The sequence below is a fragment of the Euwallacea fornicatus genome, chromosome 2 (genome assembly GCF_040115645.1).
Source record: "Euwallacea fornicatus isolate EFF26 chromosome 2, ASM4011564v1, whole genome shotgun sequence".
Taxonomy (NCBI): Eukaryota; Metazoa; Arthropoda; class Insecta; order Coleoptera; family Curculionidae; genus Euwallacea; species Euwallacea fornicatus.
The window spans coordinates 2,230,819-2,254,121 of NC_089542.1; the positions used below are offsets into that span (position 1 = coordinate 2,230,819).

The following is a 23,303-nucleotide window of genomic DNA, read 5'->3' on the forward strand; positions in this document are numbered from 1 at the left end:
TTCTGTCTTTGTCTAACCGAAAAATTTAGCATTAGTGAGACAAACGAGATATGTCTGACAAACCTCATAAAAACAACATAACCCAGAATTTATCGTAAACAAAAACAGCTGACGTATATTATGTAAACAATAAAATTATTAACTATATTTAAAGTAAAAGAGTTTAATGAAAATAAAATGTTATCCAGAGTTTACAAATCGCTAATAGGCCCTCAAAAGCTGCTCCTTCCAACCTCCTCAGAAGTCCTATCAAGCTACCTAAGACAGTGTCAAGAGCCCCCTTGGACTTCATACTTTGTTAAAGTAAGGTATATCCAACCAACTTTTTCAACCAGACTAAGCGTCCCCAGCCCCATTTTAGTATAGCAGCATCAATGACGATCAATGGGGCAATTCCCACTTTAACTGGAAAGTAGGGAATTCAAATTATCACATTCTCAGGACAGGCTGTTATCCATATATTAAATATCATTGTTCCAAGAAAAAGGAGCAGGATTTGAGTTTAGAGGATCAGTTCTTTAGGGTGATTAAAGTTATAAATTTAGGTAAGCCTTTATGTAGGTTGGTAAGATAAAAAATCATTAATTATTCTAAGGAGCATGTAAGGAATTTTTGAAAGTATGTTGGAAAAATTAATCAGTTGATTAACAAATTTAAAGATTATTTTAATATTTAAAACATTTTTGCTATAATCATATTAACAACTAAGCAGCCATTAATTAAGGGTTACATAGCTAATGCACCCTTGAGTTAAACTTTAATTAATTACCATAGAAACAAATAATACAATGAATTTTATCAAATTTAGCTTGCAGTTAACAGCACATTAATAATTTGATCCTAATATGGGCCATTTTTAGGGTTACCCTGTTTAGCCTATGGTATAGCAGCTATATTTTTGATTAAGCATAAAGAGATTGTGCACACAGATAAAGGAGATATCTCTATTTACTTCTTGTATCCTGAGAACAAAGGTTCTTTGTATTAGATAATAGAAATTGTAAATACAGAAGAAACGCTTTATTTTGTTTGACTTTACCAGGTCTACCGGTATGAAATGAGCTCTATTTTGTGAAAATAAAACACCAATTTTAACAAGGAAAAAAAAAATGTATTCAAAATATTGACCATTGCTTTCTACACATTTTGACCACCTTTCTGGCAATTTATGGATACACGCCAATAGAAATGTGCCTCTTTAGCATCAAACCAATTAGACACCCAATTTTTTACTTCTTCGTAGGAATCAAAGTGCTGCTCAACCAATGTATGTCCCATCAATGAAAACAAATGGTAGTCCAAAGGAGCCAAGTCGGGTGAATACAGCGGATGGGGTAGCAACTCCCAGCCAAGTGTTTTGATGGTATCCTGAACAGGTGTTGCTCTGTGTGCAGGTGCATTGTCACAGAGTAAAATTACCTTCCCGTGTCTTCTGGCCTATTCTGATCGTTTTTCGATCAATTCATTGTTTATATTAATCAATTGTTGTTGGTAACAAACAGTATTAACTGTTTCACCAGGTTTTAAAATCTCATGATGCACCTACCTTTATGATCCCACCAAACACACAGCATTGCCTTCTTGCCGAATCGATCAGGTTTTGCAGTCAATGTTGATGGTTATCCTGAATCAACCCATGATTTTTTCCGTTTAGGATTTTGAAAATAAATCCATTTTCCATCTCCAGTAGCAATTCGATGCAAAACTGATTTTCTTTCATGCCTTTGAATCAAAATTTCACAGGTGTTTTTTCAGTTTTCTATCTGTCTTTCATTCAATTCATGCGGCACCCATTTTCCACACTTTTGAATCCTTCCCATAGCTTTTAAACGATCAGAAATTGTTTGTTGTGCAACATTTAAAATTTCTGCTATTTGTTTTTGACTTAAAGTGTCATCTTCATCCAATATTGATTGCAGTTCGGCGTCTTCAAACTTTTTTGGTGGTCTGCCGCGTTCTTCATTTTGCACATCAAAATTGTTATTTCTGAATCGTTGAAACCATCTTTTGCATGTTGCTTCTGATAAAGCATAATCACCATATGCCTCGACAAGCATTCGATGAGACTCTGAAGCACTTTTCTTCAAATGAAAGCAAAAAATTAATGCTTTCCGCAAATCATCATTTTGTGGTACAAAATTCGACATTTTTGGCACAATGAAATAATATATTGTTATTTGTTCAAGGAATTGATTTGTACTAAATATGTTTGTCAGTTTGCATACCAACCAAGCAAACAAAAGAAAAGGTTTGTTTACAACAAATACCCTATATCGAGACATTTATATCCTGACGCTCACTTCATACCGGTATACCTGGTATATTATCACAAGTTCATAAATATATGCTAAATAACCAAAAATTTCAGACTATGTCTAAACCGTCTCAGTCATTTCAATTTAATTATACTGTGAAAATATGCTAATAAAGCTAGAATATGTAAAAAAATAACCTGCTAGCAGTAGTACAAATTTTAAATATGTATCAATCATAGCATACCGAGTAGCGTAATTTATTCCCAGTGACGCACTCATCCTACAAAAGTTAATTTAAATTAAAATCTGACATGACAATCAGCTGATAATTGTCAATTTGCCGATCTAAGAAACGTCAATAAAAAGTTAATAAGCAAAATATTTGGCATTTTTTAAGTAAACACTTTTCAATGAATTACGTACCTCCCGTAACTAAATACCGCCGTTTTCGAGTACAATGAGACCGCTGACGCCTCCCGGTTAACGAGCAACCACCTGAAGATGAATGGCGCCTTGGAAGAGGACTCGAAAAGTCTCTCTCAAGCGGGCATCGACAGACGTCCTATTGTAACATGTAGGTCGACATTTCATCCAAATTAGGGCTAGTTTAGATACCCCGCATTTGTTATTAGGTGCAGGCGAGTTGGAGGTCTTTTCGACTATTGAAGAAAACTTGACCAATGCTCTTCCAAAGGATGTGTGTGAATGGAGACGTTCATTAGGTCGACCTGTGAAGAATGTCCATATTGGGGCCAATTTTGTGCCCTTCAGTCCTGTCTCCTTGCCCAAACCTGGTCAATGGGACTTGATACGACAACCTTTGTTTCATGTTTATTGGACTGAATGCAATGTTAGTTGGTCCATGTCTCACATTGTATATGTCTCATTATATATTCTTAATATGTTAGGATGTGGATACCTACAAAGCCTCCATTAGAGAAGATATTGAAAATTGGCTTAGAGAATTGGCCTCTCGGGAAATTCCTGATTGGCTCATTGTTGTGGTTGAAAACTATGATGGGAAGAGAAGCAAGCAACTCATCCCAAGGACTACAGTTCTAGATAAAATTCGAGCCGATTTTGCTGTAAAACAAGGTGCAGTATCCTGGCTAAAGTTCTTTAGTGATAATTTTCCAGATCTTTTAGGTGATAGATGCATCTCTGTAATAAATCCAGGCAAATCAGAAAACAAAAGCGCGGAGTCATGGCGGGGTCTAGTCGCCAGGCTGCGCCATCTACTTTTAGTTGCTTATGCTAGAGCCATAACTCGTCTTGAAGACCATGTAAGGCAGCAAAGGGAGAGACGCAATGAGCCGGGATGGAACTTCATGAAATATTTCCTATTGCAAGTATGTTCCCCTTTATCCTTTTATTTTCAGCACTCAAATTTAAATTGAAACTAACTTCACAGGAAGAATTAGCTCAAGTATTGGAAATGCTAGGCCTCAGTGATGAAGCTCTAGTCCAATATGATGAACTTGACGCCCTCTTTTCGCAATTTGTGGCGAACTGCATCACCTGCAACAACTCAAAATGGTTGAGCCAGTTTCAACACCCTCTTGAGAAATGGCAGGGACTGCGGCTGACCTCCACTGTGCTTGAGGAGAGTCCGTCTTTGCTGGAATTTCGAGCATATATATTCGCCCGACAAGCTCAAATGCTGTTGCTTGTAAACAAGGTTTGGGAGGTAAATACATTGCTATAAACTATTTTAACAAGAGACGTTCTGAGTAACTATTGTGTTAATTGACATCAACAAAGACGATGTTCATGAAAATCATTTTGATATCTGATTTTAAAATTCTTGAGAGATAGTTTTAACAGATATGGCTGCATGAAACTACTTTAATTTGGATAGTGAGTGTTTTCTTTTTGTATGTATTTCTAATTACAGTTCAAAATGGTAAATTTGGACAGTCGTATCAGTACGTCATAATAAAACAAAAACAGCTTAAAAAGGTGATCATATTGCCGCATTTTTGCGGATACTTGAATTTCCCACCTGTTAACCGTAACCATAACTGCATAAGAACGAAAAATAACCAATGATATTTTATCTCTCGGTTCTGAGAAGATGCATTCCCATTTTCTAATTGGACAGTTGACAGTGATGTTGCTCTCAACGACAATGTCGACAACATATTCTCATCAATTTGTTGCTATTTGACGCTTGTATTTCAAGATGGCGTCCCGGTGTCTCCCATTCTTACACACTTGTGTTAGAGAGCTGACTGTACTAGAGATCACGGCGCCTCCTGGGGCTGTTTGGTGTTGGTTATTTTTAGCTGGCCTTGAGGTATTGCAAATATGTGATAAATTCAATCAAGCTGATCAGGTTGAAGAGTACTCCCTACACACTGCTGCCCTCTGGGAGTATACGAGTCAAAAAGTGAGGGCCGCCTTTCTTACATTTGACGTTTTGTTTGTCATTTTACGTTCTAGCTGCGCTGTTTAGGGGAACTGTGTGGCCTGATGCCGCAGGGACGGCCCACTTCCGAACAACTACACATTGTTGTAGGCTTGTCCGCCGGAATGAGAGATAACCCGGGCCCTCCTGAGCAACCCTCCCCTACGGATAAGCTTAAGGAGGCACTTTGCTCACAGGACGTGTTTGTCAAAACTTATTTGGTAATGTTTTCGATCTATTGGCTGTAGTGAAGTAATATATTGTTCTAGGAATTGGCGGAATTGGCCATGGGCACCTACAAGCATGTAGGGCGCTTGAGGATGGCGCGCATTGTCGGTCAACAAGTGGCAAGTTTCTACCTTTTGCTGGGAGAGACGCAAAAGTCGGCCGCCTTTTTAGGAGACGCAGTGCGCACATTTGAGAGCGACGGCTGGCATGAGTTGGCGGCGCAGACACAGCTTAATCTGGCTGAATGTCATCGTACCGCAAATGATGTGCGCAAGTACATCAAAGCATGTGCAGCGGTCAGTGCTGCATTGGAAATGGATACTTTAATTAGGTGGACGTACTTCGACGAGTTGATCAAATCCCTAGACAAACTGGATAAACCACTGGAAGTGCCTTTCGGGCATATAATCAAAATTAATACTCTGCGGCTGGTGAGTGACGCGGTTGCCATGCAGGGCTGCAATGTCGAAGTCGAACTCACACTTGAGTCCAATTTTCCAAGAGAAATTTTGTGTGAGCTATTGACCGTCGCTCTCGAGAAAGAAGATAAGGCCAAGAGCAACGTGTGCTACTGTACTGGAAAAATTTTGAATAAAATGGTTCGTGTGTTCATCTAGCGTGGCTTGATGTAATTTCTCTCCCGCGCAGGATTTTAAATGTCCTGACCCGATCATGCAAAAATTGAAAATCAAGCGCACACTGGACTACAAGCAGGACAAACAGCTGGCAACATCAAGCATCGCCGCGAAGTTCACGCAACTATTGCGTAAAGACAGCAGCGCCCCCACTCACCATCAGCAACACTACAAGACTGATTTTAGCCTATCCTTAGAAGTGGACACGTTGGTACATACCTCTTGCTCTTTGACTAATCACATTTCGTAATACAATATTTAATTTAAAGCCTTTGCTGCTCACTCCCGGTCTGAACGTCATCAAACTGAGCCGAAAAGCGACAGAAACAGGCCAGTTCTCACTGGCTTCGGTGGCAGTTCACCTTACTGATAAACTCAGGTTCGTGTTGACCGAACTTAACCCTCGTTTGGTGGTGGAGATTAAAGAGGTGGGACCTTCGGTTAGATTGTACAAACAAGCTGCTCCTCTGTTGTCCGGCATCGAGCAGAGGATGAATTTGATACTCACTATTGGGAGCTATCCGATTGATCCGGTGAGTTGTCATTTTGCAATTTTTTTGATTCACGGACAAAATTTTCTTTTCACAGAGAGCCAAGATTAAGCTGACCAGTTCGCCGGGGTTGACGATGCAAGTGGCCTCGAAGGCGGTGCTGACCAGTAGCGTAGAAATTGAAGTAGGGGACAGGCCTATGTTCTCCAGCACTAGGATAGTTTTGAGGGTCTGGGCCGACTTACTTACAAAGGATCATCAAGGTTCTTGATTCTCTTTTTTTTTTCTTGATATTCATAAAACAATAAAATCCGGTAGTTACCATTCACGTGCCATGGCTTTCCAAACCGGTAATGGTACCGCTCAACTTCTCGTCGCCTTTGTCCACCACGTGGCGCCTCTATACTGTGGATGACCGAAAATTCATTCAGGTTAACGTAGTCGGTCACTGCGTCGATAACCTGATAGTCCGCCGACCGCAACTGGGTATCAAAGACGTCCTCGTTACGGCCAAACACTGTGATTCTAGTCTGGTGCGTATGTTCAAAGTGTTTTCTCTATGCTTGATGAATTTGACATACGTCAAGTTAGACGTTATTTTCGATATTGTTCTTGAAAATCGTGTTTAAGCGAAGTTATCAGATACCATCGTAAACTCGTCTTTACCGAGTATGTTGACTATAGTTTCTTCGGATTTCTATGCAACCATTTTGATAATTGACATCCCTAGAAATTATTATATTCGTCGAAACTAACAGTGATGTTGCTCCCAACAACAATTTCAATAGCTCTATTGCGCGTCGTGTCAACAACATTAGACCTATGTCAAAATCATTACTGTGGTCATTGTGGATGACTCGGATACAAGTCTTTACATTAAAAATCTTTTGCAGATAATTTCTAATGGTTTAAGCTATTCGTTTCTATGGGAATTAGCTCATATTTCTTCTGCCTGTAATTCTGTCAAGGCTGAATTTGGGGTTGAATATAGGTTACACGAAGTGGACCTTTATAAGCCGTATCAATATAATTTTGACATTGCGGACTTCAAGGTAATTTTTTTCTCATTCATATGACTCTTGTTTCCATGGTTTTCTCGTAGACTTTGTATGTGCTGGATGCGTCTGTGGATCCAGCCAAAGGCAACGAATTCTGTCGCGTGGGTGTAGTCTGCCATTTGCACCTTTCCATAACGAATCGCGCCGCACCTGTAGGGGACGAGGTGATGTACGAGGTATTGGCCGAGCAGAGTGTTTGGGCTGTCTGCGGAAGAACTGCAGGGGTTATCTCTTTCAACCGCGTGGCCGGTAATAACCTTCCCTTGTTACTCTCAAACCGAATTAATGTTAGATTCCAGATGAAGATGCATTGGTGCAGCGAGTAATCTTGGATGTCATGCCACTAACCAGCGGCTTTTTACCTCTCCCTTTGGTACGCATTTCCAAATACATTCCGGCAGAGCCTTCAAATACCGGTCAGTTTCTCTCAATACTGTATTCGGTTAATAAAAACTTGATAATTTCAGAGAAAGGCGGCAAAAGCGAGGTGCATCCTAAGTTGGAACCGTTCAGTTCTGGGCAGGTGTTCAATAAAAGCAAAGGAAAGCAGTTGCACGTGATAGCAGCGGCTTCTTCAGCGGATCTGAACGCTTCTTAATTGGCGATATTGAGATTTTTAACCGAAAAGGGTGTCGTGCCATTTCCAGTCAGCAAAATTTCTTTGGGTGCGGGGATACTAGGATCAGAATTATAATGTATAAACATACCGTGCGATATTATTTAAGATTTAAATGGTTTTCTCTCTGTAAGAACACATCACAACTACCTTGTATTCAGTTGTTATGACCCAAAACTCAAGTTTTATTTTTTTTATTCTCGTTGCAGTTTTTTTGAAACGCCTTGTATATTCATGTAAATATTTCTTTAATAAATGGTATTTATTGTTTGTTATTGCTATTGTTTTCCTTCTCTAATGTGGAATTTGCTTTGTATAAAGTTAAAAAATACGAAATATAAGATCTGGAATCGGAAGGCTACACTGCGACAATATTTTTGTGACAAATAGTTGTATTTTTTCTCATAATTTATTTGCATGTCCGAAGAATGCAAAAAGTAGAACGAGCCCTTTGGTTTTCAATTCATTGTAATTAATACATAATGAGTTCAACACATTTTTCATATATAATCTTTCGCACACATACATATTGACAATTCCCAAAGGCAATGACCGTAGTAAGGTATAGTAATTGCGGATACGTAGTAACTTGAACCCAGTTAGGCTCGAATTTGTCTTTAATCATTCCATTTGTTGGAAACCAAGACGCTGTTTCATTAAGTGTCGCCACCATCGCCTACAAGTGTTCTACAAAACCAATACACTTCACCGAGCAGGATCTTTCGAACTTACTTGACGGTGCATCTCCGACTGAAAAGTATGTTTTGAACAATAACAGACGAGCAGCACCTGCGCAAAAATAGCACCAATAGACCAAATAAAAATAGGATATATTTCTGTCTTTGAAGTTACGTTGCGGGAACATACAAATTATTACTTTACAAAATACCACTACAAGCTAATACAGACGCGATCTTCGAGATGAAACTGATACTCTGTGCTGGAAAATTAATTGATAAAATACATACATTTCGCCATACAGTCAACTAGAAATTAATAGAAATGGATAAGTAGTAATAGAAACTTGTGAAAAATTAAGGCTTTCGATCGAGGAAAATGTACATTATTATCGATTACGAAATAAATGCCTAATTCATGACGAAATAACCGTTGAAAAAACGAAACGCGAAACGGCTCATCAGTCAATCGGACGCGCTCACCACTGTCACGCTCCAAAAAAAAACAATTGCGAGTCTATCAATCTCAGAGGTTACTCTTTGGCAGGCACCTCGATAACCCGTGGCTTATCGATGATCCGCGCAGTCCTGTTGCCCTTTTCAACGATGCCGATAATCCACGCCTGATAACCCTCCTGTTTCTCGATGTCTTTGCAGTAGGCGGCGGCTTGTTCCCGTGGCAAGCAAATCAACAATCCCCCGGAGGTCTCCGCCGAATGACCTTGGAGCAGTTGGAACATGTTTCCGCATGCCTTTGCGACGGCTGCCATTTTGGCTATTACCGGCAAGTTGTGAATGACGAAAGACACCTCGTTTTTCTGGTGTGAGGCGAGTGTTTGGGCATGACCCAAGAGGCCGAAGCCTGTCACGTCGGTGGCGCCGTGCGCGTTATATTTGTGCATCAGGCGACTAGCGATGCGGTTAAGTCGTGCCATGGAGTCCATGGCACGGTGGTAGGCTTTGCGCACATCTTCTTCGCTGACGACCAGTTTTATCCGGTTCCAGCGTTCAGGCTGGTCCAGCCATTGGTGAGCGTTGACTGCCACCTTAAAAAGAAAAATTCACTATTGCCAATAAAAGGAGCATCAGATATACGGTTTAAAAGTTCAGGGTGCTCTTTTTGTATTGTGTGAAAGATTTTAGTTATTATTGAACTTGGGGACACATTGCTTCCGCTCAGATTTTATAAAATTAAAAGTGATAATTTTGATTTTATAAATTATAACATAACAATCAAATAAGATTTAATTTCGTTTAAAGAACATAAACGTATTGCCAGTTTCTTATAAACTTATGACAAGTGAGTTCAAATCGAGACGATTTTTAAATATCTCCCTATACTTATTAAAAAAAAAAGCCAGCGACCATTTTCCCTTCGCTACGAACTTTAGTGTCACAAAAATCAAGCACATATTGATGTATAATAATCATAAGAGGCGTATCTACTCACCTGTGTTCCCAAAGGCTTCGTCAACACCAACACATCTCCAACAACCGCATTATCTGGCACAATATACTCATTCGGCTGGGCAACTGTGGAGGCCACCCCTCCAATTGTACACCAAGGATTGACAACTGTTTGTCCTCCAGTGACAGTAGTACCTGCCTCCAAAGCTGAGTCCTTGAACCCTCGCATTATGAGGGGAATCACCACGTCCCGCTCCTTCTCTGTCATTTTGGTGCTCACTCCTAATAACATCAGCATATTATCGCATTCTGTGACTCCCATGGCATATAAATCGCTCAATACATTGGCACATGCAATTTTGCCCATCATATAAGGGTCATCCACCAGCGGGTAAAAGAAATCGGTGGTTTGCACGAGGACCAATCCTCCATGCCGTAGAGGGGTGACCTGAAAGTAATACAAAGAACATTATCAAAAATAACTAATAATGAAAATCTGATAAAACATTTGTAAACCACTAACAAGATCTCAGTGCCTCAAGTACTTAAAATTTCATAGCAAGTTTAAATACTTTTTGAAGAATTATTACAAGAAATACACACTATCAAACATGCCTTTGCACTTATCTGAACGTAAGTCTCAGGAGTAAATGCAAATATGTATATGATGTGTCTTCTGTTCAAAGTTACATTACTTACAGATTTGTCTCTTGAGGGAGGCAGAAAAACATGCTTAATTTTGTGTAGTTGTATATTAAGGATAATTTAAAAATATGGTGTTTGGGAACAGTATTTGTTCTCTTATTTCTTTTGGATGTGACCCAGATAGTTAAGACAGAAGATAAAATTTTGAGGGCACTTACTGTGCTATATGGTGTTCCTCAGGCCACTTATTTGGGACCCATATTGTTCTTTTTACACATATATAAATGAACTGGCCTTGATGGGCATTTGGGGATACTAGAATTTTCACTAATGATGCAACTACCTTATGGTCCCACAGTCAACTTGAGTTACTTAAAGATGTTGTTATGATGGATATTCTGAAATTTAAGCAATGATCTGCGTCGTATTTTATAAGCTTGGATGACAGCAGTATTGAGAGCAGAGTCTGTTAAATCTTTGAAGCTGTTTCATTGATAATCAATTCAAGTTTATGAGTCATATTTAGGGCGTCAGGGGAGTCCACACCGGCAGTACAAGAATAGTGTTTTTTCATTGATGGAGAACCATTTTATATATGGCATAAGATTCTAGGAATGCTACAACAACATTAATTTTTTTATCAGTTTTCATTTTCTAAAAGGGAGCCTTGAAATATCTTCTCATATCTACTTTCGTGATCATCGCAAAACATTGCTAGTGGAATAAAGAATAGTAATGCTGATAATAGCATATAAATTCCCTTAAACCTGAAAGTTTAAAGTTGTCCGACTTTGACTGAATTCATATAATTAGGGTCATTACTGCTAAAAGGCATAATTTCATACAGTGTTGAGCAATTTTATGACTATGAGTTTTAAATGTTAAGGATTGAACAGATGTGTAAATTATGAGGTTTTCCCCTTATCACTCTAATTTTCTTTATCTCTTGAGTTTCAAAAGGTTTCAAATTAAATTTCTATGATATCTGTGATTAACGTTCACATTCTAACTTCTACTAGCTCAACAACAACATTGAAGTTTTTAATAAATTATGCTTATTTTTAATTAGGTAATTAAAAAAATGTTAATGTCACTTTCAGTATCTGTTAAATAAATATTTCAAAGTACACCATTTATCTTATTAGCTGATGGATAAAATTTGAAAGAACCATAAAGGCAGATCTATTAGGTTATCTTCTTTGAGGATATTTATGGTTATACATAATTCAGACAACTATAGAAATGTTGTAAAACAACATAATAATACAATCATGTTTAAACCTTTTGACTTTGTCAAAATTATTTGTAGCTTCATCAGTAGCTTTTACCATAAGATATTTATGGTACTCTTTTGTACTATGAAATTTTTACTGACATATGTTAGAACTTACAACTGCATCTTTTTAAGCGTTATTTATAAAAATTCGCTCCTTTGACACAACCATTATACATGATATTGCATTATACATCCCCAAATTGGTTATGAAAAGCACCAAGAAAAGATCTATCTTATCCTGAATGTACTTTTTTAATCTATTTGGAGATTCTTATACAGTTTATCCTCATCTTGAACATGCTGTGTTGTTTTTTATGTTTTAGTTCTTTTATTTGTCTCAGGAGCTATGTCAACAAAACTAACCTAAAAAATTTGATTTCTCGGGACTCCCCTGGCATGAGCATCCTTAACCATGCACGTTTGACAGGCAAACAAATAAAAAAAACAAAAACAAAACAACAATGGCAACCGGCTTACCGAACAATCAAGGCCGATCCCAATGCGTGGAATGGCCATATGCATAAAATGGTGCTCATGCTCGCCTCCGCTGTTGTAGTCCTGCTGGAGACCCTCCACCAACTTGTTGAGCACCTCTTGGGGCACCTTGCAGCCGCGGCCCTTCAAATCGGCGAACCTGGTCAGTCTAAAGCTGGCCTCCAGGTCGTGTGCTAAGGGGTCGAACGGTCGGCGAAGGGCTAGAGCGTTTGGATTTCCGCCCAGTTCCAGCTGCACAGCGCCCAGTGCGTCTTGCTGGACCCCGGAAACTTGATAGTCACCCATACCGGCGTTTTGTTTTCGTCTCCAAACGCGATTTCAGCTCGTACTACCGTGTTAAAAACGCTGACTTGGCGCGAGAACCACACTCGAACGAAGCCGACGCTTACAAAATGGCGTACGTTACCACTGCAATTTCTTACAACACGGCAAAATGACGCTTAGGCGCGTGTGCATCACCAGGAAACAACTGTGATTGGTCCGGATTATTGAACGCAGGTTGCCAATGATTCTTCCAGAATGTTCCTAGACGCATTTTGTGCACGTTTTACATAGACATATTGAGACTTAACAACCCCAAATTATCTTACTTGAGTCAAATTATTACACAAAACCAATAATAAAACCTCAAAACAAGGGCCAACTCGATCAAAACCCCGCATAAATGTACATAAACTATAAAGCTGAACGAATAGTAATTCATATGCCGCGTTGCCACCTTCACCAGGCCTATTACATATTTTCAAGACAGTTTCTCCTAAAAATGCTAGTAATTACCTTATATTGTGTAATGAAATTTGTTAATCTAATTACTGTGTGACATATATTATTAAAAACCTCTTAATTATTGTTCCTTAAAGAGAAGAAATTCCATAAAGACCAAAAGAATTTTCTTGTAAATTCTCCATGTTTTAGGAAATCTGCCACTTGGCAGCAGTGTCTGGACATTGGAAGCGGAATGATTGAAATGCCGTTTCGACCTGACGTCATAGGAAATTTTTTGAAATTTTAGTAGAATCATTGAATGTCACTAATAAAGGGTTGAGAAATCTAATTCAGGTATAAGAGATTTACCTTCGGACATAAAAAAATACCACTGCATTATCATATTTTTAAAAATGTAAATCAAATGTAGATAATGTAAACAGTTTCCCGGCTTATCATACAAGCAATACAATCGCTATAAAATTAGTTAACATAAGAATATATCTAATTTATAGCATAAATATAATTCCCCTATCTTACCTAAACAAGTCATAACATTGTTAAATTTATTTATTTACATTTTTTACCCGTAATTCTTTCGAATGACAACATGGCACTATAAATTATCTGTCCATGTCAATATCACTTCGGCCTCTTATTTTGTATTCTCCGGCATTTGAGGTGTTTTTGTACGTTTAAAATAATTCTCACCCCTTCAAAACACTCCAATTGGAGTTTACTTGAATTCTTATCAATTCAGAGCAACTTTCAGTGCGACTTCCACCCCCTCCCCCCACCTTGTCCCATTTCCCTCACCTGTTATGTCCCAATCGCCGACCGAAGCATAGTCCAGTTCCCCTCAAAGAAAATGAGCGAAGTCCCCTCTGTAATTAACAAAACCATAATCAGAATGGTGCAAGACCTGAAAGAAATTGGTTGCCCGGAAAAAACCAATGACTTTACTAGACCCTTTAAGAGATCCTTCAGTTCCAATTCAGAAAGCAGCCTGGAGGAGCACACCCCAGTAAAGAGATTCAAAGCCCAAAATAGCTTTAACTTGTCTTATGTGGGGTCCCCAAGGGAAATAAACCGGTTGAGAGCAGATCTCTTGGAAGCAAGAAATACTGTTATTCATTTGGAGGGTCGGGTTCAACATATGCATGGAATCCAAAAGGAAATGCGCCTGATGTTTGACAATGAGTCTGAACACTTAAAGCGGCAGCATGATTATGATAGAAAGACTATTGAGGAATTAGAGATGCAATTGCAAACTGTACGCAAGCGGGAGACTGGTTTAAAAGTTCAGGTTTCTGAGCTTAAAAATAAGTATGACAAACTGAAAATTGGGACAGAAAAGAAGATTTTTGTGCTTGAAAAGGAGGTTGCAGATTTGCAAGATCAGTCCCAGACATCCAGCTCAGATGGAAATATGGAAGTTTATAGGTTGAAACAGAACATTACAGAATTAGAGACTATGTTAGAGGCAGTGCAGGAAGATGCTGCAGCTCAGAAAAAGTTGGCATCAGAGCTTGGTAAGGAACTTCTAAATTGTGTATTTAAGTTTATTATTAGTATTTAATAAACAGCAAAACAATTGAGTGAAAAAAGCAACTCTGAAATTGAATTAGAGCAAAAAAAAGTGGAGTTACAAAAGGCAAAAAATCAAATCCGGCAGCTAGAAAATGCCAAGGAGGAATATTTGGAATTCCAACAGCAGTCTAAGGTAAAAAATCTTTAAAACCTTTCATTATAATCAATTAATTCAATTATTTTAACTAAACATAGACCCAGGCACATAAACTAGCACACTATGCAGACTTGGAAAAGGAAAACTTTCAACTGAAAGAAGACTTTAATCGCTTGAAAGTGGAGTTAAAGAACAAACTTCTCCTTGAAGAGGAGGTCCTTCATTTGAAGACACGATTGGTAAAACATAAGGACCTAGAAAAGAAAGTTGCAGATCTGCAAGTAGTTACAACACTCAAATATGTGTAGTGCAGAGAATTTTTCATATAATATTTCAGGCCCAATTTGACCAAACCCAAATGTACCTTGGGGAATGGAGGGCTGTGGCCAGGGGCTTTTGTGAGACTACTGAGAGTGACGCAGTCTTGCCACATTTACTACGCACTGCTATTGAGAAATTGCAACAACAAGAGCTGACTTTGACTGCTGAGAAGGTTGAATATGAAAGTCAGATGAGGTCGGCACAACATGTGAGTTTAAAGTGAACTGGCAAATAGTCCTTCACTGAATGTATATTACACAATTTTTCTTGTGTTCCTTTACACTTCTTTTCTCTCCTGATATTTCCTTTCATGCATTTTAAAGCATTGCAAGTTTAATTTCCAGGATGCCAAAGTTGCTTCAACAGAGCTAGAAAAAATCCAGAAGCTCTTAACCAGCTTCAAGTCCACCTCCGACCAGAAGCAGACCCTGATCCATCGCATGCAGAAAAAGTTACTGCTGGTCAGCCGGGAACGGGACAGCTACAGACTACAGCTTGACTCATATGAAAAAGATTTGACCATGGTGAATAACACTACTGCCAACTTCAGTACAAACATTATCCAAAGTCAAAAGGAGCGTATTGATAACCTGGAAAAGGTAGTGGAAGGCTACCGTGATCTGGTAACCAAACTCGAAAATGAGCTGTTGGAAGCTCAGCCGCAGTTACATCAAGAGGCGGTGCCGGTGAGACAAGAACAAATTGCACGATTGCAAGATGATGTTGCCAAGCTACGCGAGGAAAACGAGCGATTGCGGCAACAGCGAGATCGCTTAGAGATTCAGTTGGAGGAATTCACCCAGGGTCAGGATACGTTGATGGGAGGGCAGGTATTTCATTTAAATGCAAATCCTTTAAACGACTGTCTGGCGCAGAGGCACGAGAAACTTGAGGAGATGCAAGAAGAAAATTTAAAGTTGAAGAATAAATTGAAGAAGATGGAGGAGGGCATCGAGACTAGTAGACTCGCAGATTTATCCATTTGTCCGAAAGAGGTAGCCGCACTTAAAGAGCAAATTAAGAACAACGAGAAGAAGACGCAAAGAATGAAGGATAACTTCAAGTCCTTGTACCAGGAGTTGCGAGATATGATTTATATGCTGTTCGGGTATAAATTGGACAAACCTTCGAATTCAGTCAAAAAGTACAGTTTGACGAGCATGTATGCTGAGAGCGAACAGGACGTTTTATGTTTCGAGGTAGATGAAGATGGCAGTTTGAATTTGCTAGAGAATGACTTTAGCGCCAACTTAGAGGCGATGATTCAGTTGCATCTGGGTCATCAGAAGTCGATTCCGGTATTCTTGAGCGCAATTACCCTGGATCTCTTTAATCATATGACCAAGAGTTACTAGGTTTAGAAAAAAAATCAATCTACTGGCATGGCAAGTTTAATTTTTGGGTGTTCCACAGTTTATTGATTAAAGAATTTTGTCTAAATGTCTTTGTCTTTCTTTTTAAATCTAACCCTTCCCTAACCCCCTTCCCTAATCTAACCTTCCCTAATATTTTCTGTATAACGGTCAGTAATCTGTAATATTTGCAGATTAAACTGCGACTGAATGCAACTTGCTTGAAGGAGCTAAGTTTAAAAAAAATCAAATATGTGTTTGAAATATCAGAGGGACGTCTTGGACATATTCTTCTGTGCTCTATGTAGCAAATGGCTTAATTAGCACCTTGTGTTTACGATCAACAAGAGAAAAATGATCTTCAGAATAGACATGAGATATACTTATGTATATTTTTTTAGTCAGGTTTCGTTACAAACATTTATTTTCGGGTTACTTTATAGGTGTATGACTATATAAGACGCCATATTAGAATTAGATACTGTCAGAAAAGACATTCACTAATATTGACATTAGCTCACTTTTGTTTTGTATACCGAAACATAAATATTTGTTCTTTAATTGAAATTTAGAATTGTTGGCTGCTTTTTCATACTTTCCAACACTAAATAAAACTGGATGTTTCAAAAACATCCAGTTTTTCCATCGTCGTCCTATTTATGGAAAATGGTCGTGTGCAAGTTCTTTTTGCAAGGCAATTGCAAATACGGCACTTATTGCAATTTTGAGCATCAAATTCCTGGTAAAAATCCAATCCATCTTCCAAGTTGCCACAAACCCAAAAAACCTTAACAACCCCCAAGAAAATCATCCCGATGACCAATAATCTCTCTTCAAATTGCAGGCAAATACTCTTATACAAACTATGATAACACACAAAAGTCCACTTCAATACTTCGCCAGTCTACATTTGGCACTCAAAATGCTTCCACTGTAACCCCTAACTCGGAAAACAATCCCTTAACCATGATCAAATTGGTGGCTCAAGACATGCTGACATGGGAAAAAGGAGGCCAATGGTTGTTGTCTTACTATGCACCCTTCAAGGGAAAACCATCATTTCCTGGTTTTGAGGATTATAGCCCTGAGGAGATTCGCTTTGGACTCTACGAGGCTGTTAAAGCTGGAACTTTAGAGACATATGTAAGTTCTTTTTTTTTTGGTTTGAAATGATTGTTTTGTGATTAGAAGTGTGTTTAGAAACAGCAGCTACAAGAATTAATGCAGAATGCTGCGGTAAAAGTGAAGGCTTTGCAAAATCCATCTGGGGAAATTATGTCAGTTCTACAAGGGCTTCATATTACTCCTATTGTGAATACTGAGGTATATGGTCAAAATTCAAATGGAAACATCTTTGGATCCAGTGGAGGAACTTTGGTGCAAACTGGGGGATCGTCAAGTGTATTTGGGCAGCAGCAAAGCAATGTTTTTGCACAATCTTCTAATATTTTTTCCTCCACTGCAGCCCCCCAGGGACAGAACGAAAATATTTTCGGGGCCGCTGCTAATACACAAAACAATGTGTTTGCTCCTTCAACAAATATTTTTGCTTCAAATCCACAACCTACATTTGTCCCTCAACCTCAACAATCTGCAAATATTTTTTCTCAAAATTCATCTACAAGTAATATTTTCTCTTCTCCTACTGAAACCACAAACATGTTTCCCACCTCCACTCCACAACCCAATAATGTCTTTGGAACCCCAAATAACGCCAATAGTGTGGCAAATCAATCGCCAATGAAACTTCAATTAGTCTCAGGGGCACAAAACGCCCCACCAAGTTATTCAGCTACGATTTTCGGTAGCGTAGCCTCAAATCAACCGACCACGCCCTTTGGGTTGAATTCATCAACTAGTCAAGTAAATACAGCAATTTATTCGAAACCTGAAGAATTGACAAAAGAAGAGATACAGTGGTTTGAAAGCGTTGATTTGGATATTTATAATATTCCAGATAAGCCACCCACTTATGAGATGTGTTTCGCGAAATAGTGTTTTGATTGGTGGGCGGATTCTGAAGGTGCACTCATATGATTCAAATGATTAAAAATTTGTTCCCTACATTTCCTCCAATAAGCAGAGTTTTACTGAAATTCATATTGGCAAACAAATTCAGATTTTTCATGGCAAATATTCATGCAAAAATTCAGTGACAGCATGTTATTTAAACTCCACAATCAATCTAAGAAATCATTGTTTACAAAATAACTTCAGATGAACGGTCAATTGTGGTAAATTTTGTAGGTCCACCCCTGGGTGATTATGCCAATGGTTTAAATTTCCTATTTCGCCTTGTTAAACATATTTCGAGTATCTTCAAATTATTGGCATATAACTGTGATATTTGTACGGAACTTACATTTTTATTGTAGCCAGAAAAAAAAACACATTTTTACTAAATAATTTATATTTGTTGTTTTATATGTACGTAGAAATTAAATCATTGTAGTGTTACTACATAAGCTAAATATTTTGAAATTTATCTTCTCCGTTTCACTTTGACCTTAGACCGACCCTTTTTCTTGCGTTTGGCATTCGTTCCAGCCTCTTTATTTTTGCCAATTTTGACAGTTTTGGGTGCCGGGACGCCCGCATTGGGGCGTTTCGGCGCAATTAAGTTCTGTTCGACTAAATCGGCCAATTTCCCCTGTTCAGCCAACATCGAAAGGAAAGTGCAGATGAATTCGTCGTAGTTATGAGTTCTACGACAATCGTCGATCTAAAGAAAAAAATGGAGAATGCTCCCATAGTCTTTTAGAGTTACAATATACCTACTTTGTATTTATTTTGTTTATCGTTCTCGTCTTTCAAATTCATCTCGCATAAGCAAATTTCGTTGTCAAGATTGCGCAAGAGCGCTAACAGATCCTTGGGGGCGAAAGTGTGGGGTTCCAAGATGTCCTGGTTTTTTTTCTCCGCGATCACTGGGTCCCCGTCGCTAGTGTGTACTCGAGCGTGCACCACCCCACTGCTTGGCTTCTTTTCTGGAGGTTTACTTACTTTTTCTTCTAGAGCTTTTGAAGGAAAAATACAAAGTTTGCCTTACGACTGGGGAATCTGGGGAGAGGGCATCTTTCTCTTACAGCTTCTACATATCTTTGGCAATTCGAAACCAAAACATATCTCGTCACTCACCGTGGTGCTTCTCTTGTTCCGCCATCCTCAACACCACAAATCGCTTCAAATCCCTCGAATTTGGACTATTCTGGGCGGCATTCGCCCAGTTCCATCCTTGGGTGGGCGAATTAAACGCCGAGCTCGAACCGGCATCCGACGGCGTGTCTGTCCCCGACGTGCTTGGCGCTGGTGACGTCTGAATGGTCAACGGAGTGGAATAATCCAACGGACAAAGTGTTAAACTGCTGCTACTTGTCGTCGGCACCGCCACTGGTTCCTCCCCATGCAGTCCTTCTTCACTATCCAATTTCGCTTCAACCTTTGGAGCTTCTATAGGATTATTTTCCAGACTTTTACCACCCCCTTTATCCTTGATCTTCATAATCTGCTGCAGCGCATCAAGCACAATTTGTTTGTTGGTGCGCAGCATTTTAAGCTTGTGTTGAATGGCAAGCCTGCGATCGGGCACCACCGCCATTAAATTGAACCGAATTTCATTGTATTCATCGGCGGTGATGCCCAGGCGGTCCTGGATCACGCTACGGAATTTGTCAGTCCAGTCCTGCTCGTTGCATGGGCCATGGTCGATTGGGAACGGTTTCAAGCCATCCAGTTCGTATAAACGTCCCCCGATTGGAACAAAGCTGACAAAATGGAAGGCTTCGCCTAAAAAAATGTATTTCAAAGTAAGTTCAAATGTGCGGTTATTTTGACAAACTTTTGAAATGTCCTATTACTAATTAAAAATTATACACCCGATAATTGATGAGATCATTAGCAACATAATTAAATTAGCAATTTCTGAGATGCAAAATGTTCTGTGTCATATTATTGATTATTTTTCTTGTGGAATTTTTCTAGACAATTTAAAGAACAAGTTTCACCCAACATTAAAACACCTGAAGGCCAGTCTTACCTCTCCCTGTAAAACGACCAGTTGCAACTGCGCTACTTTTTTCAAGTCTCCTTTTAGCCTGTGGCATAGCATGTGAGTTGTGTGCACAAGCTAACTCAGGAGTATTGCCAATGGCCCATCCTTTATTTTCTGGAGACATCCCATGAGTGTGTGCTTTAAGCCTAAACAATGTGTCTCCCAAATGTATATTGGCACAATTCAGTAGAATAGAAATTAAAGCGTGAGTAGCGCAGGAATTGGGCACCATCTGCTGCGCAAAAAAGATGTTGTTAACCACATCTTCGTCCTTTACAAAAGTTTCAGTCTGCTCGACCACCTTCCTCCGAGAACGCCTTTCTTCCACCCAACGAAAGAGGAAGATAAATCCGTACACCTGGCTGTCCAGGGGTTTGTTTAGGTCATAAATTTCTTCAACTTGGACTCCTTTAACGCCGAAGTCTTCAAGAAGAAGAGTGAAGAGGCCTGGGTCACTTTCAAGCTCCAGCCAGCCTTCGGTCAGCTCTTTAATGTCTACCGGCATATTGGGCTTTTAATGGGAATGGATTTGTTTTGATTTAATTTAATAATTATTTGCTTGGAAATTCCATACAATTTTTTTATTTTAGCTTAAAAAAAAACATAAACATTGATTTGTTTACTTTTGTCTCAAACTATTATTGACATGAAGTTCACGCTTCATGAGTCATTTTTATTTGACTAGTTGTTAGTTCTAACTGGCAACACTGCATTTGTGAATAACGTAACCATACTTATCTGTAATTATTTTTCATAATAAAAATTGTATTTTAAATTAATTCTTTTTCATGTTTAACCCATCTTGTCTAGAACCTGCGTTTATTATGCTGTGTTCTATTATACTATCTTAATTCTAGTTTAATGTTATTGCGTTGACTGCATTATCAATCTTCAAAGTCTGACTTGCTAAATGTAATTTTGATAGCAGTTGAAATACGAAAACGTTATAAATAGCTCGTAGAACTATTTACAATAAAAATATATTAACGTATACAAAGTACATTCACAGAAAAATCAATTTCGGTTGATCTGAAATATGTATGAAAAATTAAAACCGGTACATTACGTATTTTTCTGGCGATTTAGTATCAGTTTACCAATCTGTTCAGAGTGACGTATGACTTAACTTTAAACTTAAAGGACCCAAACTTGTGCTCCTCTACTAAAGTAAATAAAAATAACTTGGTGATGAGGAAATATTTTGTCTACAATTTGGACAGTGTTTTAGAAAACGTTCCGTAACACTTCTGAGTACATTATATTACCAGGTTCCAAAGATCAATAATACACAGAAAAAAAAAACATTATAAAAGTTCATTTATTGGATTTAAAAAAACACTAAATTCCCTTGCCCCAGATCATCTCTTCAGGGCCTTTTTTATCCTGACCTGTTTCCTTCTCTTACTGCCGCCCAGCTTTTTCTTAAACATCTTAGTCTTCCTTTCTGTGTTCTTCACTTTGGCCCTAACAATGCCCTTAACCTCCCTGCGCAGCTTTGAAAACTCTTTACTGTGATCGCTTCCAATTTTCTCAATAAAATCTTGCCCTTCTAAAACAAAAAAATGTATATAAATCAACTCTTAAAACTTCATCTAAATCTCTACCTTGCAACCGAAAATCATCATTTTTGAAAAAAAATGGTTCAGTCCAGAAAACTGATTGATATAAGTTATTTGATAATTTTGGATCGTTCTTGCACTCTAGAGCTTTATTAAGGTCATCTTTATGAGGAATATCTTCAATTTCGTCCTCATCATCAGAGGAGTCATATTTAAATGGGTTTTTGCCCATCAAATTTGAATTAGTTTTGATGTCTTTAGAGTCTTCAGAGTCAAATTTTTCCTTCTCTTCAATTTCCTCACATCTTCCAAAAGTTCCAAGTAGACTGAATTGATCTTGAGTTTGGGTGAAAGTCTCTTTGAGTCTTTCAGGGACTTTGTAGAAGATTTCTTTAGAGACAACAGGCGTAGGATTTTGAGGCAAATCTTCATCTTCAATTAAATCACTATGTTTTGCCTTTTTCAATATTTTTGGTTTGGTGGCTGTTTCTTCAGGTTTTAAAAACAACTCTTTATGTTTGGGCTGTAGTGGATCAAATTTGACCATGGAGTTCTTTAAGCTACCATAGAAAAGTTGTATTAAGTAATTATAGAGGGTGTTTTTGAAAGATTTCAACAACACGTTTTTTTTTATTCAAGAAGTTTTGTGATCCAATAAGTCATAATAATGACCGCGAAACATAACAGGGCCATATTAAAACTTTATTAAATTACCTACCTGTTTTTATTTAATGGTTTTGAAGCAATTTTTTTGCCTAAAACCTCTTCCAAAATTTTTATTTGTTGGGATTTCTCTACTTCCAAATCATCAATATCCATTGCACTATCATTAGAAGGTTCTGTTTCAATAAACCTTTTATCCAGAGTAAATCTTTTGTCATTTTTGTATCGGGATTGAAGCTTCAACAGCTGGAAAATTTGATTTTAAAGTAGTTTTTTTTCTGAGAATGTATAGTGCTTTAACAAGAATTCGGGAAACTGGACAAATGTTTACTTTTGTATTACACTTACCTTTTGTCCACTATCCCCTTCAAACTGCTCCTTAATTTCGAAATCGCCGTCAAAATCTGACTCATCCCCTGAGTTTTCTTTTTCAAAAAGCTTTTTCTTCTTAACTCCATTAACATAAATAGAGTCCGAGCATTTTCCATCATTTCCAAACTCCTTGGCATCCTCAAAAATAATCTTGTGATTATGCTTTTCTGCACCGTAATCTAGAGAAATTTTAATGAGCCTTTTCTGGGCCTTATAAGCCTTTGTCATGGCCTGTATTGACTGTAGCCTTTTAGCATTATCCATTCTGTTACTTTCTAATAATTCTAATTCAGATTTTTCTATAACTTGTGGCGAGGCCAGCAGCTCGATAAGCTGTCATGTGTCAGGCTATGACAGTGCGACGTGCCCTAGGGCGATCTTCCGGTTCCCTAGGTTGTTCGAA

The 23,303-nt window shown here is 38.4% G+C and overlaps 7 protein-coding genes across 8 annotated transcripts; 4 read left to right on the top strand and 3 right to left on the bottom strand.

The window, feature by feature from the left end:
• Window positions 1-82: 82 nt before the first annotated feature.
• On the top strand, window positions 83-1,021 carry LOC136348700 (uncharacterized protein C15orf61 homolog). The gene is made up of 3 exons (XM_066299783.1): window positions 83-303; window positions 362-545; window positions 861-1,021. The coding sequence occupies exons 1-3, from the start codon at window positions 178-180 to the stop codon at window positions 986-988; spliced, it is 438 nt and encodes a 145-aa protein (XP_066155880.1). The 5' UTR covers window positions 83-177; the 3' UTR covers window positions 989-1,021.
• A 1,574-nt stretch (window positions 1,022-2,595) lies between these two features.
• On the top strand, window positions 2,596-7,965 carry SIDL (SIDL trafficking protein particle complex subunit 10). The gene is made up of 16 exons (XM_066299688.1): window positions 2,596-2,829; window positions 2,888-3,105; window positions 3,164-3,350; window positions 3,402-3,604; window positions 3,667-3,942; window positions 4,438-4,644; window positions 4,698-4,883; window positions 4,932-5,489; window positions 5,539-5,736; window positions 5,795-6,058; window positions 6,114-6,279; window positions 6,335-6,549; window positions 6,910-7,068; window positions 7,119-7,323; window positions 7,374-7,490; window positions 7,542-7,965. Exons 1-16 carry the CDS (start codon window positions 2,757-2,759, stop codon window positions 7,670-7,672), a joined length of 3,363 nt encoding a protein of 1,120 aa, XP_066155785.1. The 5' UTR covers window positions 2,596-2,756; the 3' UTR covers window positions 7,673-7,965.
• Window positions 7,966-8,501: 536 nt separating this feature from the next.
• Sps1 (inactive selenide, water dikinase) lies at window positions 8,502-12,860 on the bottom strand. Its single transcript, XM_066299758.1, has 3 exons — window positions 12,173-12,860; window positions 9,818-10,222; window positions 8,502-9,413 (listed from the first exon to the last, which is right to left on the bottom strand). The coding sequence occupies exons 1-3, from the start codon at window positions 12,473-12,475 to the stop codon at window positions 8,901-8,903; spliced, it is 1,221 nt and encodes a 406-aa protein (XP_066155855.1). The 5' UTR covers window positions 12,476-12,860; the 3' UTR covers window positions 8,502-8,900.
• A 659-nt stretch (window positions 12,861-13,519) lies between these two features.
• On the top strand, window positions 13,520-16,343 carry Mad1 (Mitotic arrest-deficient 1). Its single transcript, XM_066299745.1, has 5 exons — window positions 13,520-14,427; window positions 14,482-14,618; window positions 14,681-14,863; window positions 14,920-15,111; window positions 15,248-16,343. Exons 1-5 carry the CDS (start codon window positions 13,764-13,766, stop codon window positions 16,256-16,258), a joined length of 2,187 nt encoding a protein of 728 aa, XP_066155842.1. The 5' UTR covers window positions 13,520-13,763; the 3' UTR covers window positions 16,259-16,343.
• A 437-nt stretch (window positions 16,344-16,780) lies between these two features.
• Window positions 16,781-18,726, top strand: LOC136345419 (nucleoporin NUP42-like). 2 transcript variants are annotated; one of them, XM_066293710.1, is made up of 3 exons: window positions 16,781-16,997; window positions 17,100-17,398; window positions 17,456-18,726. In XM_066293710.1, exons 1-3 carry the CDS (start codon window positions 16,874-16,876, stop codon window positions 18,248-18,250), a joined length of 1,218 nt encoding a protein of 405 aa, XP_066149807.1. In that variant the 5' UTR covers window positions 16,781-16,873; the 3' UTR covers window positions 18,251-18,726. The 2 variants fall into 2 exon arrangements, with proteins under 2 accessions (XP_066149807.1, XP_066149815.1); XM_066293718.1 differs by having other exon boundaries at window positions 17,462-18,726.
• On the bottom strand, window positions 18,648-21,203 carry calypso (ubiquitin carboxyl-terminal hydrolase calypso). The gene is made up of 4 exons (XM_066293696.1): window positions 20,292-21,203; window positions 19,394-20,041; window positions 19,034-19,272; window positions 18,648-18,977 (listed from the first exon to the last, which is right to left on the bottom strand). Exons 1-4 carry the CDS (start codon window positions 20,809-20,811, stop codon window positions 18,738-18,740), a joined length of 1,647 nt encoding a protein of 548 aa, XP_066149793.1. The 5' UTR covers window positions 20,812-21,203; the 3' UTR covers window positions 18,648-18,737.
• Window positions 21,204-21,606: 403 nt separating this feature from the next.
• LOC136344346 (probable RNA-binding protein CG14230) lies at window positions 21,607-23,248 on the bottom strand. Its single transcript, XM_066291714.1, has 4 exons — window positions 22,877-23,248; window positions 22,584-22,774; window positions 21,911-22,425; window positions 21,607-21,855 (listed from the first exon to the last, which is right to left on the bottom strand). The coding sequence occupies exons 1-4, from the start codon at window positions 23,162-23,164 to the stop codon at window positions 21,665-21,667; spliced, it is 1,185 nt and encodes a 394-aa protein (XP_066147811.1). The 5' UTR covers window positions 23,165-23,248; the 3' UTR covers window positions 21,607-21,664.
• Window positions 23,249-23,303: the final 55 nt, after the last annotated feature.

Bases quoted from the DNA above. Each gene is read 5' to 3' on its own strand.
- calypso (XM_066293696.1), bottom strand. From the start codon at position 20,811: ATGCCGGTAGACATTAAAGAGCTGACCGAAGGCTGGCTGGAGCTTGAA. The intron at 19,273-19,393 runs GTGAGTGACGAG...TTCCTTCAAAAG, and splicing joins GGAACAAGAGAAGCACCACG to CTCTAGAAGAAAAAGTAAGT. The intron at 18,978-19,033 runs GTAGGTATATTG...TTTTTTCTTTAG, and splicing joins ATAAACAAAATAAATACAAA to ATCGACGATTGTCGTAGAAC.
- Mad1 (XM_066299745.1), top strand. From the start codon at position 13,764: ATGAGCGAAGTCCCCTCTGTAATTAACAAAACCATAATCAGAATGGTG. The intron at 14,428-14,481 runs GTAAGGAACTTC...TTTAATAAACAG, and splicing joins AAAGTTGGCATCAGAGCTTG to CAAAACAATTGAGTGAAAAA. The intron at 15,112-15,247 runs GTGAGTTTAAAG...TTTAATTTCCAG, and splicing joins AGATGAGGTCGGCACAACAT to GATGCCAAAGTTGCTTCAAC.
- LOC136344346 (XM_066291714.1), bottom strand. From the start codon at position 23,164: ATGGATAATGCTAAAAGGCTACAGTCAATACAGGCCATGACAAAGGCT. The intron at 22,426-22,583 runs GTAGGTAATTTA...TTTCTATGGTAG, and splicing joins AAACCATTAAATAAAAACAG to CTTAAAGAACTCCATGGTCA. The intron at 21,856-21,910 runs GTAGAGATTTAG...TTTTTGTTTTAG, and splicing joins TGATGATTTTCGGTTGCAAG to AAGGGCAAGATTTTATTGAG.
- Sps1 (XM_066299758.1), bottom strand. From the start codon at position 12,475: ATGGGTGACTATCAAGTTTCCGGGGTCCAGCAAGACGCACTGGGCGCT. The intron at 10,223-12,172 runs GTAAGCCGGTTG...TATTACTTTCAG, and splicing joins GGATCGGCCTTGATTGTTCG to GTCACCCCTCTACGGCATGG. The intron at 9,414-9,817 runs GTGAGTAGATAC...TTTCTTTTTAAG, and splicing joins CGAAGCCTTTGGGAACACAG to GTGGCAGTCAACGCTCACCA.
- LOC136348700 (XM_066299783.1), top strand. From the start codon at position 178: ATGTTATCCAGAGTTTACAAATCGCTAATAGGCCCTCAAAAGCTGCTC. The intron at 304-361 runs GTAAGGTATATC...GCCCCATTTTAG, and splicing joins GGACTTCATACTTTGTTAAA to TATAGCAGCATCAATGACGA. The intron at 546-860 runs GTAAGCCTTTAT...GGCCATTTTTAG, and splicing joins GATTAAAGTTATAAATTTAG to GGTTACCCTGTTTAGCCTAT.
- LOC136345419 (XM_066293710.1), top strand. From the start codon at position 16,874: ATGTTTCAAAAACATCCAGTTTTTCCATCGTCGTCCTATTTATGGAAA. The intron at 16,998-17,099 runs GTAAAAATCCAA...TTCAAATTGCAG, and splicing joins TTTTGAGCATCAAATTCCTG to GCAAATACTCTTATACAAAC. The intron at 17,399-17,455 runs GTAAGTTCTTTT...AAGTGTGTTTAG, and splicing joins CTGGAACTTTAGAGACATAT to AAACAGCAGCTACAAGAATT.
- SIDL (XM_066299688.1), top strand. From the start codon at position 2,757: ATGAATGGCGCCTTGGAAGAGGACTCGAAAAGTCTCTCTCAAGCGGGC. The intron at 3,605-3,666 runs GTATGTTCCCCT...CTAACTTCACAG, and splicing joins TGAAATATTTCCTATTGCAA to GAAGAATTAGCTCAAGTATT. The intron at 5,490-5,538 runs GTTCGTGTGTTC...TCTCCCGCGCAG, and splicing joins GAAAAATTTTGAATAAAATG to GATTTTAAATGTCCTGACCC.